The sequence below is a fragment of the Oryzias melastigma genome, linkage group LG17 (genome assembly GCF_002922805.2).
Source record: "Oryzias melastigma strain HK-1 linkage group LG17, ASM292280v2, whole genome shotgun sequence".
Lineage (NCBI taxonomy): Eukaryota > Metazoa > Chordata > Actinopteri > Beloniformes > Adrianichthyidae > Oryzias > Oryzias melastigma.
Window position 1 is genome coordinate 23,713,569 of NC_050528.1, and position 13,622 is coordinate 23,727,190.

General features: G+C 39.6%; 2 protein-coding genes across 2 annotated transcripts in view; one reads left to right on the forward strand and one right to left on the reverse strand.

Annotated features, from left to right (window-relative positions):
* Window positions 1-3: 3 nt before the first annotated feature.
* Window positions 4-13,622, reverse strand: part of cdc73 (cell division cycle 73, Paf1/RNA polymerase II complex component, homolog (S. cerevisiae)) — a gene marked incomplete at its 3' end in the record, with an annotated part of 23,609 nt that continues 9,990 nt past the window's right edge. Inside the window, exons 10-16 of the mRNA XM_024274327.2 lie at window positions 11,782-11,846; window positions 4,598-4,655; window positions 2,988-3,023; window positions 2,767-2,854; window positions 2,345-2,506; window positions 815-915; window positions 4-128 (exon numbers count right to left, since the gene is read on the reverse strand). Coding sequence (XP_024130095.1) covers window positions 4-128; window positions 815-915; window positions 2,345-2,506; window positions 2,767-2,854; window positions 2,988-3,023; window positions 4,598-4,655; window positions 11,782-11,846 — 635 coding nt within the window. The remainder of the gene's footprint in view (window positions 129-814; window positions 916-2,344; window positions 2,507-2,766; window positions 2,855-2,987; window positions 3,024-4,597; window positions 4,656-11,781; window positions 11,847-13,622) is intronic.
* LOC112147143 (beta-1,3-galactosyltransferase 2) lies at window positions 6,795-11,246 on the forward strand. Its single transcript, XM_024273288.2, has 2 exons — window positions 6,795-7,897; window positions 9,697-11,246. Exon 2 carries the CDS (start codon window positions 9,858-9,860, stop codon window positions 11,088-11,090), a length of 1,233 nt encoding a protein of 410 aa, XP_024129056.1. The 5' UTR covers window positions 6,795-7,897; window positions 9,697-9,857; the 3' UTR covers window positions 11,091-11,246.

Consider the following 13,622-nt stretch of genomic DNA (forward strand, 5'->3'; position numbering starts at 1 on the left):
CCAGAAGCGCAGGAAGACGGGTCGGTCGAGGTGGCGTCTGTGGCGACTCAGCTCCAGGACGGTCACATCCCACTTCTGCACGTTTGGGTCCATCTTCACCTCATCGTACTTTAGATGAAAGGCTCGAACTGAAGAGAGAAGGTGCAGCGTTAGTCGTCTACCGTATTTTCCGGACTATAAGTCGCGTTTTTTTTCATAGATTGAATGTCCCTGCGACTTATACTCCAGTGCGACTTATATACGAATTTTTAATGATGAGATATGGACCGTAAGTCTAGAGTGCAATTACTTTATTTACTTTAGTTATTCAGACGTGACACAGAGGACGAAGAATTTAAGGGATTTAGTGATATGGAGTGAGATTGCGTGCAATTAATTACAGTAAAGATACAAAGTTGATGAGTTCTTGAGACTATAGTTAAATAAAACTGTTATGTTATATAAATGCTACACCTTTTCGTTTTTTTCATGATGCTAATATGTGAATATGTGTTGACACATATTCAGCCTGTTCTCTATTCACTTATGAATGGTATAACTTACCTTCCAGGATGATGTAATATCGTTTTTTTCAACCAGTTTGTAAAATAAATTACTTGAAAAAAATGCGACTTATACTCCAGTGCGACTTATGTATGGTTTTTTCTTCTTCATTATGCATTTTTTGGCCCCTGCGACTTATACTCCGGTGCGACTTATAGTCCGAAAAATACGGTATATCCAGAAGCTCCAATAATTCTAATGAAACTTGTGTTTTTTGTTTTAAATTAATTCAAATTAAATGTAATGGACAAATTTGACCACCACTGCTCACTTTTGGCAAAAATGTCAACAGGAGATCCGTCAGGCAGCAGCCAGGGCCAGCCTTTGAACTGCCAGGCGGGTCCTTGCACGAACACCGCCACCACACGATCCCTGCATGAAAGAAAAAAAAATGTATTAAGCTTGAAATTTTAATAAATGTGTTGGAATAAATTCAACCCTGTTATGACGGCAATGCTGAGGCGCCTGCTTTGTTTTAGCTGCTTTTAATGGATTGATTTCAAGGAAATAGAAGCAAGGTGTGATCTCTTAACTTCAGAAAATTCTAGATGACATGACGACAAAGTGGGAGCCTAAAACAACTTAAGAAAATTTTGGTCAAAGAACATAATGAAATATTAGGAGTAAAATGTAAAAACGGTACTGATCAAGCCGTTTTTTCGGTCATGTCTTTCATGTCTTTGATTCAGAGGCTGCACTGCCCTCATCTGTCCACCAGGTGTCCTCGTTTTTCATTTTTAAACAAGTTTTAAATCTGAATTTTTAAGGGGTAAAAAAAACAAGGAAGTTGGAGGCTGACTCCACCCACAGCTGACATTTATAGAGATCAAAAATACAAAAAAATGTAAGTGAAATAAAAAAAAAAAAAAAAACTTATTATAGTAAATTAAATTTTATTTTTGATTTAGTCATTTTTAATGGGCCCAAACACCGAATTTTAAAGGAAATAAATAAAGGGTTCTGCATCATTTCCCAAATTTAAAACATCTTCAGCAAAAATAACAGATAAATGGTTCTAAACAGAAGTTAGAAAGTCTACAATCTTCATAACATGAGGAAGTATTTGCTTTGAGAATTCACCGATCGCCAGCAGCTCCTATAAGTGTGATCTCCTGACGTCAGAAAAGTTCTAGATGACTTGACAACAAAGCTGGAGCACAAAACAACTTCCTGAGAATTTTTTTCCACACCAAATAATGAAATATTAGGAGTAAATTTAAAAATGGTAATGATCAAGCCGTCTTCTCTGAGCTGTAAATTCTTCAGAGGCTGCACCGCTCTCGTTTGTCCACCGGGTGTCATTGTTTTTCATTTTTAAACAAGTTTCAAATGTGACTTTTTCAATTAAAGTTGGGAGAAAAACAGTTTTTGCCATTCAAACTATCACTAGTTTTGTTTTTCATTAAATATTGAGATTTATGAAGCATTTTAAAAACTTGATTAGAATATGTTTAGAACATTGTTGAAATGTTTTTACTTGGCAGATAGACAGATGTTCTGCTTTGAAAGTCCCCTGTTGCTGTGATGACTAACAAATGTGAGATCCGCTTTCTCTGCAGGCGACTGAAAGATGACGATTCCTGTGAGAAACCAAACTAAAGCAGCTTCCTGCTGAGCTGCATCTGCTTTCCTCTGCAGTTTCATAAAGTCCCTCCCTACAGAGAAGACGGGTGCAGCATCTGAACTTTAGACTCGCAGTCGGATACGACTGAACCAGAAAGGAGAAGAGCTCTGATGAACTGATGATGCACTTTCACTGAAGCATTTCCTGTAAAAACTAAAATGCAGATAGAACCAGTACCAGTCTTGGGGCGCCAGTTTCAGAGGTTGATCAATGACGCGGTACGGAACGGTGACGCTCAGCGTCGTGCCGCCGGGCTGGATCTGGTCTTTGCGCCGCTGCAGCAGAACCTCGTTGTCCCGCTGGATGCCCTGCTTTTTCTTTTCTTCTGACGTGAGGAATCTGCAAGAAAATAAAGCGTCATCCTGATTCCTTTTAGAAAGTTATATTTAACCTAACAAATCCTCCAAAACAGAACAGCTAGTTCTACCAACTTATATGCTTCAGAACTTGCTCCTTTACTTCTGCAAATGAGCAATAATGGCAAAAAATAAATGTAAAGTGAAAGATCTGGTTTGAAGTGAGTTTAGCAGTTTTAATACAAACAAGACCGAACAGGATGAACATCCTGAACCCTGAACACCTGAAGAATGTAAACGCACTTCAGATCCTGGAGGAGATCTTTAGCGTTGAGCATTGTGATGAGGGAGGTGGTGGCGGCGGGGATGATGATGATGGGGGTCCGGGACCCTGCAGAGACAAAGAAAAGAAGAAGAAAAAAAAAGATTTAGATCCTTGAAGGAAAACTTACAACTATTTATTTTGACAAAAAACATTTTTTTATTTCTTTACCATTTAGAAATGAGAAATAGTCTGAAAGTACCTTTCTTTTGGTTTGGAGGAGGTCTGGCTTGTGAAACTAGAGACAAAAAAAAGAGACAAAGACAGTTTGATGGTTAAACAGTTTAAAACTTTATTTTTTATGTATTTGAGCTGTATTACATAGACAGCAGACAGCTGTGGTTCTGCTAGAGGAAAAGCTGTAGGCGTCAAACAAGAATACGATTCTTCTGTCCCAACAAACGTCTGTTCAGTAACTCAACTTCATAGTTGGTCCGATATCAAGTATCTCATGGTAGGAGGATAAAGCTGATTTTTTTTGCAGCAGCAGAGAGAAAGCAAAACTAAAGAAAAATGTTAAAGCAAAAGAAAAAAAATAAATTCAGGCTCAATTACTTCCATAAATAGGTGGAACATGTGGAAATAACTCCAGTGAATTGAATAAAAGCCACAAATGGCACAGAAGCTTCAAAACTGAAAGGTTTTCTTGTTAGGATTCTGTTGGAAAACTATCTACTTTTTTTTAGGACTTTTGATACTTTTTCCAAAAGTGTCAACATAAATCTGAGGTCAAGCGTGGATAACAGCGGCCTTCCGCTGCGGTCATGGTGAGATAACGATTCACAGCTTTCCCACACAGCACTTTCAGAACTAAAGACTGAAACTGTTCAAACAAGAAACGTTTGGGAAGTATCCCCCACAAACATCTCTGAACAGGATGACATTACAAAAAAAAGGGTGATGATTTAGCTTCTATAATGGGAGCTACTTAAAGACCCACTCCAATGAAAATTGTGTTTTAACATATTCTGCTGATGGACAATGTTCCTACAAGTTTCTTCAAGTTAAATTTAGACCTTTTAATGAAATTCTTGTTAAAAATAAGACCATTGTCTCAGTATTTTTTCCTATTTTATTAATTTATTCATTTTTTTAACCAAAACTGGAGTTTCTGATTGTGTTGTCTGAGTTGTGATGCTTTAAAACGCTTCTACTTTTTTATTTCTTTTCATTTAGCATATTGGTGCATAACAACTGGTTTTTTCCACTGTTTATTGAAACAATGTTTTCAAAATAATTTCAGTTGAAAAATTAATTTTTTTACATGAAATGTGAAACAGAGAAGTTTAAAGCAGCACAATATTGGGGCTCTGATATCAAAGTTCAAGACTTTACAAGGTATTATTTATAAACTAATTAATTCAAAGCTTTAAAGATTTTTTAAGACTCTGTGGGAACCCTGGATGGAGAAAGAAAATAAAGCTTAAAATTTCATGTGTTAGTATTCATTTTATTTACATTGTTGTGCATCAGGAGCAGATGAATAAACACAGTTAAAAAATATATATATATTTTTTTTATCTTGGCCAAAAATGGCATTTTCATAATTAAAAAAAAAAATAAAAAAATAAAACACTGGAAACATTTAAATTAAACGATGAGTGGAGCCGCTTTCAAACAGTTTTGCAGATGCTTTGTTCGTCGTTTTCAGCTTCACGTTTGGACGCACTGAAACCCAATAAATGTTTTTTTGACTCGACACTCTCCGATAAAAGGAGCTTTGTTCAGTCAGTGTACATGTTCAGGTGAAACCACGTGGACGGTTCTCGGCGGGGGGGTTAGGCTCAGACAGGATGAGGAATCAGCACCTACCTGGACGGGGAACAGGCTGCAGAGCGGGGGTCTGAGCTTTTCGAGCAGAAGCTCCTTCCTGGAGGAGGAAGAGAAACCAGATTCAGATCTGAGAGCGTCACAGAAGGTAATCGTGAAAGTTTCTAACTTTAAAAACAAAAGTTTTACTCCAATTCCCTTTGATTAGAATCGTTTTCTGATAAATCCTTAAAAAAAGCCTAAGTCAGTTGGAGTCCAATTAAACATGTATATAATGGTATATTCCACTAACATCACTCTACTTTAGAAACGTCCTGAAAACACAAGAAAACAAGAAGATTTATTTAAAGACGTCAGAAGTTAACTGTCATCATTTTAGGTTGGGATGTTTTGGTTCTAACACCTGAAATGTAGATTTTTTTGCACCGTTTTCAACTTTTTGAGTTAAATTATTACTTACTTTAGAAAGAGGTTTACTTTGCGGAAAAAGTCTACGAGTTCACGCGCAACAAAATAAATAAAATGTGATTTAAAGGCCTGGTAAGCTTTTGCTTCACACTTTGTGTCTTTAGCCGTTTAAAAGTTCAGGTTTTACAAACATCTTTGGATATTTTCTCTGTAACGGAAAGATATTACACAAATGAGTTGTTGAGTACACACAGTTATCGTTTCACAAAACCACAAGCCTCGGGGCGAGTAACAACTTCAAACATCCGTGCCCCCGTCTTTCTACTTTCAGAACACAAACACACATCTGTCTGCCCACAGAAGAATCTTTGATAGCTGCATTTACATTAACTCTGAAATTTAGCAATTTGGATTTTCGATAGTAAATTCTCTTACTGGAAACAACAATTTTGAAAAAACAAAAACAGTTTTCTAGCTCAGAGGAGGTGGTTTTTGAGGCGTATCGAAATTGACCTTTTTCGCTAAACTAGAATGGAAACACTTTTTTCAAATTAAATGCACTTCTTGGTATGAAGTGTCTCTTCTGAGCGCCACAGCGGGCGCCAGGAGAGAGCCCCAAAGCGTCACAGCTCATAAGTTGTGTATCACACGGAACTTATGAGCTGATCCTTTTAGGATGAGCTCTATAATACAGCAACACAAACAAATTAGGGTCCAGCTGCTTACTTGTTGGAATGTTTTGCTTTTTTCAATACCGCTGAACAGGTTTCACTGCTGTGACGTCACCCAAATAATCACTTTGAGTGAATCAAATAAAAAAGTACTTCTTCTCATCCTTCACCATGTTTTTAATGACTTATCGCGTGAATTGGTTTGTGTTTATTAGCATAATTAAGATTTAATGCAAACGTGTCATGGCAAAACTGTGTTTTTTCAACATTTCTAGAATTTTGATAAACTTTTGCGCATATATGTAACGAAAACGCAGCTCATCATAGAAGCCAATACAGGAAAAAAAGCTGGTATTAAAATTTAAATGTAGTTGAATTGTGATTTGAAAAAAATAGGCAGAATTTAAGGTCGGACAGACAGCAGGACCGTCTTGCTCTTAAGAAAACCAATAGAGAAAAATAAGTCAAAGCTTAAAAAACTAACCCTAACCAACTAAAGAACAAATGATCATTTTTTTAATAAATGAAGTTCACCGATTTCGGTGAAATGAGAGATATTTTCATATATTTCACATTTTGGTTAGTGCCAATAACAGGGAGACATGCAAAGAGTTTTATGGAAGTGGGTCAAGCTCCTCCAATGGAATCCAAATTCAGGTCTAAACTTGTTTCAGTTCTTTTTCACTAACAGCTCCTTTAGGATGTAGAGCTGTGACCAAAGATTTTAACCTTAAACGGAGGCTTTTGTGAATTCTGGATTTCAACACAAATGCTGGTAAACGTGCGTCTCTTGGGCCTTTTGGTTCCAGAAAAAGTAACTCTGATTTTGAATACTTCCATGTTTTTAAATTTGAGTGAACAGTTTGGGAATTCTGGCAATGATGTTTACAATGGAGTGATTGTAAACGACATGATTCATTCAGACAGCTTGTTGAAGGTTTTCCAGAGAAGTTCTAGGAAACTGGCGCTCGAATGCCGAAACTTCCATCAGCAGGAATTAAACGCCTCTGCTTTCTGTGGTTCTACTGTGGTCTGAGAAAAGGGAGGACCACATGAAACTGTTGGGAGGGGTAACACCTGATACTCAACCCCAGAATGTGTGTTCAAAATACCAAAACCACTTTCTTTTAAAAAAATTTGAGTGCTTAATCAATTGTGCACCATTTGCTCCTGCTTTGTTTTTCCTAAAATGGCACAAACACTATTTTTTCTGCTTTAAATTAATTACCATGAAAATGCTACATTTGACTACAACTTGTTTTAGGTTGCCATGTTAAACAGAAAAAAAAGAAAAGCATCGTCTGATCTGCTCTGGGAATGATAAAAAGCGTTATCACAGAAGATGCTGCTCCTCTTTTTCAGCCAAACGGCCAATTCAGATTATTCATTCTCCTTCTGGCTGGTGGGTGTGAACACAAATAGGTCATATCCAGCCCCTCCCTGCCTTTACAGCGTAGGCAGCAACAGCAGCAGAGACGACATGAAGTGGTGAGAGGGAGTAATGCCAAGCAGCCTGGAGCAGCCTTTCAGCGAGCGCACACATCTGAAAACGCTGCCTCCCTTTCGTCTTCCTCCTCCCCCGCCGTTTGCACCATTCTCACACAGCCGAGCAGCGACAGAGCGTGAGGGGCCGCTAAATGAAACGGGCGAGGGGAAGATGATGAAAACAGGACGGAGATGGTACCCAGACATGCAAAGAGAGGGGGGAGGACATGAGCATCTGCATGGAAATGAGGAGGAGAGACTAAAGCAGGAGAGCATGGCTGGCGCATTATTCAGACATGACGGAAACCAAACCTCTGCAGCTGGGATTTACGCAGTAAGGGACTGAGCGTGGCAAAAGGACTAGGGATCGCAGCCAACTGCCAGCTACAGACCCCGTTTCTTTTTTGGGCTAAAGAAAACAGCTCAACGACGATGTAAGAATCCAATCTCAAAGGCCGGTGCACCAAAGACAGTTTCAGACTGTTGCTTTGGAAATATTGATGCACAACGACAGCGCACAAGAGCCGGTTGCAGAAAGCTAAAATTGGACCAAACACAGACGCCTGTCAAGATTGATGAAAAGCATTCTTCTTCAAGGAGGGGAAGTGAAAAAATAAGATGTGCGACACGCTGCAGAGAAAGCAAAGGAGGAAATGAGCCATCGCTCCATTGCACCATGTGTACGCAATCCAGCCAAGAAGGAGCAACCACAGAGACGGTTCGGACAACATAACCCTCAGACAAGATGGATACAAGGCCGGCCTCAAAATTGAAATGGGTACGTTTGTTTGACAGATCATTAGTACAGAGATGTGCATTAAAATGCAGATTGTGTCAGGTGTGAGTTCAAAACAAAACCTTCATCTTTTCATCCAAATATCAGGTTCATGCTAAAAGGGAATGCAACAATAGAAAAAGGATGCAGTGGAAATGTGCAGAAACAGAATTTATTGCTTAGTTAGAAACTCCTTGTTTGTTTACCAGTGAGCTCCTTTGACAAACAAAATATCAGATCTTTTCAAAGTAGAAAGTAAACTGGACTTGATTTGTTTATTATTAAAGCCTTTAGGGAAAGAGTTTAAAGCTCATCTACAATAAAATAGAATCTAACTCCAGTTTAAACATACTATGACAGAATTAACCCAGATGAACGAAACTCTACACATTTAGCACAAACCTAAAGATGGTACGGTGGATCATATTCAAAGGTAAGGTTCATAAGTAACCATTGTACTATCCTTGGCATGTTTACATTAAAAGACTAGAGTCAGTGACAGACATGAAATCCTGTCCACCTTCATCCACATTTGTCATAGGATGGATAACACATCAATTTAAGCCTTGGGTCATCTGGACCCCATTAGATAGCACAAGGGTTAAAACCTTTAAAAAGAGCCAGAGTCACCATGACTTTCACAGTGGAGCCTTTGGTATATACAAGAATCCATACGAGAGTTTCTACCAGTGTCCATAGTGGAGCGCATAGCAGACTTTCTACCAGAGTTTACACTAGAGCATAAACCAGAGTTTTCACCAGTGTTCATACTGAAGTCCATACAAGAGTCTATAGCAGAGCTTCTGCCAGAGTTTCCACCACTGTCTATAGCAGAGTTTCAAATGAGTGACCATTATGATGTTGATACCAGAGATCATAAAGTTTCTAACAGAGTCTGTACCAGAGTTTCCACTAGTCCCCATACCAGAGCTCCCACCAGAGTCAGCACCAGTTTCCAGAAGGAACGTACCAGAGTTTTCGCCAGAGTCTATACCAAAGTTTCAACTTGTGTGCATACCAGAGTCCGTACCAGAGTTTATAACATAGTTCCACTAGAGGTAATACCAGATTCCACAAGAATTTCAACCAGGAACGTACCAGTGTTTCCACCAGAGTCTATACCAGAGTTTCCACTAGCGTCCATACCATAGTCTGTACCAGAGTCCATACCAGAGTTTCCACTAGTGTCCATACCATAGTCTGTACCAGAGTCCATACCAGAGTTTCCATTAGAGTCCATACCATAGTCTGTACCAGAGTCTCTACCAGAGCTTCCACCAAAGCCTATACCATTGTCCGTACCAGAATTTCTACCAGTGTTCATACCAGAGTTCACTTTAGAGTTCACTACCTTGGATTTTTTTCCTTCTTTGGCAGGTATGAAAGTGTACATAAACTAAAACGAAAAAAAAATGCTTCCACTGCTTATTCTTGCAGGTACTGCAAGAATCAGAGTCTTCAGGACAGATTTTAAAATATTTCTGCATAATGTTTTTTCACTTTGTAACATAAAACCACACCCACAAGAGGCCACGTCTTCATTCCATTGTAGCAATCTTCGTGTAACCCTCGTGCTGTCCTAGGAATGTTTATCTGGACCCCACAAAACAGTGCGCTGAGCTTTTTCATCTTCACTGGTGTCTGTAGCAGACATAAAATCCACGTTTGTCATTAGAGGGATCACACATCAGTATAAGGGTGGGATCATCTGGACTCCATAAGATAGATAGCACAAGGGTTAACATGAGTCATTCCTGCTGGAGTGCACAGCCTCACTAAGCTCATTCTTTTGTGTTTTCTAGGTGACTCCTGGACATCAGAGACGATATTTACAACTTATAAATGATATAAAAAGAAATGAGACATGCTCCTTTTACCAACTCTCTACTTAACTGAGGAATGCTTCCAGCAGATGGTGAAGACCTTCCTTTCAGTGGGCAAAATTGAATAAACTGGCAGAACCATGCAGTGGCGACGTCGACGTTGCTGCACACACACAGCTAAGCTTCTGTATCTCCTGTCTCTGTTGGGCGTTCTCATTTTTTTGGTCCATCAAGTATGGCTGCCTAAGCTCACTGGTACGTCGATGAAGCGAGGCTTCCCAGTGGTGTTTAGGGCTGGGGGGCTTCATGCGGCCAAATGGAACTTAAGCTCTCAACACTCAGTTTGGAGGTTCCTTCTTATTCCAGAGCTCCGTTTCAGAGCTGATGCCAATTTCAGCTCCCACGAAAAGTTGGGCGTTTCTTCATCTGAAGGCAACTCGCATTCTACAAACCCACAGACGGAGCACGTGAGCCAAAGAAAACAGGACGCTAATGGTACCCAAACACACAGACCTTTCCCATATATCATCAACGAGCCAGACAAATGTACAGAGAACAGACCTGCTCCATTTCTCGTGTTCCTGATTGCAACTGAGGCTCGTCAGGTGGAGGCAAGGAACGCTATCCGGCAGACTTGGGGGAATACGAGTCTAGCTCCAGGTCTGTCTCTAATTCGTCTTTTTCTTCTTGGGAAAACAGAGGGAGAACTAGGGCTTCTTCAGCAAAAGATGCTACAAGCAGAAAGCCAGAGGCATCGTGACATCATCCAACAGGATTTCTTGGATTCCTATAAAAACCTTACTATAAAGACACTGATGGGGATGAACTGGGTAGCAGTGCACTGCCAACAAGCAAGTTATGTCATGAAAACAGACAGTGATATGTTCGTCAACACAGAGTACCTTATTTATAAGCTGCTCAAGCCCGAACTGAAGCCCAAAACTAACTACTTCACAGGCAACAATATGAGGGGCTTTGCACCCAACCGGAATAAAAACAGCAAGTGGTACATGTCCCCGGAGCAGTACCCGGACGAAAAGTATCCCACCTTTTGCTCTGGAACGGGCTATGTATTTTCTGGAGACATGGCCGGAAAAATCTACCAGACTTCCTTAAGCACCCCCCACCTGCACCTGGAGGACGTGTATGTGGGAATATGCCTGGCCAAGCTCCGAATCGAGCCCACGCCGCCGCCCAACGGGTTCCTGTTCAACCACTGGCGCGTCGCTTACTCCAGCTGCAAGTACAGCCATCTGATAACGTCGCATGGGTTCAGTCCCAATGAAATACTGAAATACTGGCATCATCTTCAAGGCAACAAACGCAACGCCTGCATCAACATGCTTAAAGGGAGAGCAGGGAGGGCGCACTAGCAGGAACATTTTATGTCCGTCTGTCGTTTGATGCAAAAAGTAACTCTCTATTTAAAAACGAACTGATTTTAACAACTTAACATAATTCTGTTTCAATTAAGGCAGTCTGTGACTTTTTAAAAATAAAGTTCAATCAACTGAGACTGGAACTGTTTCTTTTTTTTATGGCAGTCATTGTAAAAACAAACGTTCAATTTTGGGAAAGATCATAAGTTTTTAAGATGAGGTAAAAAATGTAAATATAAATAAGGTGTTTACACACTAAACTATTTTAGATAAATTCACAAACTTGTATTTGTTTATCCTGAATGGGTAACTGAATAACCATGTTTATACTTGAGTTGGATGGTCTGGGTTTGAGTCTGTTTGGGATAAGATCAGCAAATAGACCAGAATGAAAACAGTCTCTGGATCTCACGCTACAGATGCGCAAAAATATTGACCGTAGTTACAGAAAAGTTGTTTTTTAAAGGCCAGATAAACAAACATCTCTCTTATTTGGCCTCAAATAAAGACACAAGACAATTCCTAGATTGTGTTTTTAGAAACACCAAAGACCAAAAATCCGTCTGAAAAACAGACCACTGAAGTGTAAACTCTAATTTTTCTTGACTCCATCTCAAAAACATGAAAGATTTGAATCAAACACGGCAGTTCGTGACCTAAGAAACCGAGGAGTCCATGTTCTTACCGTCACCGACTTGAGGGTCATGCCGTGGTACGTGCCCATGGTGTCGATTTTGAAACCCTCAGTTTCTGCAAAGAAAAAGGAGTTGTAAGTTATGGTCAAATGAAACAAATTCTTTAATGAACTGTTGAGATAAATTTGCCCACATACTAAGAATGAGGTAAAAACCTTCAAAGTAAAATGTGTTTTTGTCCCTTTGTTTCATCAAAAACTATTTCACTTCAATCTTCTGAAATGATCAAACTTGTGAACGTCTGTCGTCAGCTGTGATTTGATTCTTCAATCCATCTTGTAGGTGATGAAGCTAATTTATTCTGATCAATATCTTGCACTTTTCTCCCTTCGTTAAGCCCCAAAGTGCTTCACAGTGACAAGTCCTTTTCACACACTGATGGGGCTGAGCTGCCATGAGAAGTGCGAGCCAAACCACCAGGAGCAAAACGGGGTTGAGTGCCAGAGGACACTTCAACACATTGGCAGGCAAAGCGGGAATGGAGCCTGCGACTTTCCAATCAGAGGTCGACCTCTGTAAAATATTAGTCATTATAGTCCAAAATATGCTCAAACAAACCACAAAAAGTGCAGTTGCATTTGATTTAAGCTCTTTAGTAAAACAAAGACTCCCCTGAACTAGAACTGGGAGCCACAGAAGGTGTTCCCTTACTGTGGAAATAAAAATGTAAAACTCTTCTATGGATTTAGGCCCCCTGGGTGATTGAGTTTGACACCCCTAAATTAAGGAATACATGCTACTTTAAGGGGAAAGCATTTATTTCTAAAATGTTTTGATTCCAGCTAACCGATTAGAGTCACTGATCAAAAATTAAAATAAAACCCTTTTTAAAATCATACATTTGGCTTATTTTTCCTCCCAAAAAAGTCAAATAAGAAAAATTTTATTTTTTTCTTTTGGATATCTTATACTAAAGTCATCGTCTCAAGAGTGGGATTGAGCATCGGTTGATCACTTCAGGAGGACATAAAACTTTTTTTAGGCCGTCAAAAGTTACACAAATCAACTGATCACTTACTTGTGAGCCACTGTTAAAGCAGAGACAAAACACACCACACTCTTTTTTTAAACCTTAACCCTGACAGAAGCAGAAAGCAAACAGACCTTCTTTTCCTTTGAATCTCTCCTGATCGTATCTGTTGTAGGCAGCAGGAACAGGCTGCTTGTTCCTTAAAGACGGGTCCTGCAAGCAGCAGAAGGTGGAAGCATTAATGCATTAAATCTTCTAGTAACCTCAAAGCTGGAATTGATGGTAAGATGTTCTTACCACTTGGGTAGTGTTCTGTGCTGGTCTCTGCTCGGGCGCTCGCCCTTCCTCTCTGGCTTTTACTGACTGGAGGATGGCAAAGATGTTCTTTGAGAACGTCTGCAAGACAGAAAAACAGGACGAGTTCAAGCTGGTCAGGAAAAATAATCAAGACACATTTAAAATAGCTAAAGGGTTTGAATACAAAACACAAACAAGAGCAAACATTTGATAAATGTGCCCTCAATCACAAATACAATGATCAATGTACACATTTAACAAATTGCCTAAATGTTTTAAACCAAGGAATAAACTTAACCATCCACTTAAATGAAGAGAGACATACCACTTTCTAAAAAGCATGCCAATTAGTTCTTTTTATTTTAAGGTCTCAGAAGTTGGCTTCATGATGGCAAAATGTTCCCGACTGAAAACATTTTTGTTTAGCTTTGCCAATAAGGTCAAACAATAAAGCTGAACAGAAGGTTCTGAAATGAGCGCCTCATGTCCACCACTCCAAAGATGAACGGAAATAAATCCGTGTGCTGCCACCTAGTGGTTGAAAGATGAATGCCACTCCCTCCT

Coding starts and splice junctions, on each gene's coding strand:
- LOC112147143 (XM_024273288.2), top strand. CDS start 9,858: ATGCAGTGGCGACGTCGACGTTGCTGCACACACACAGCTAAGCTTCTG.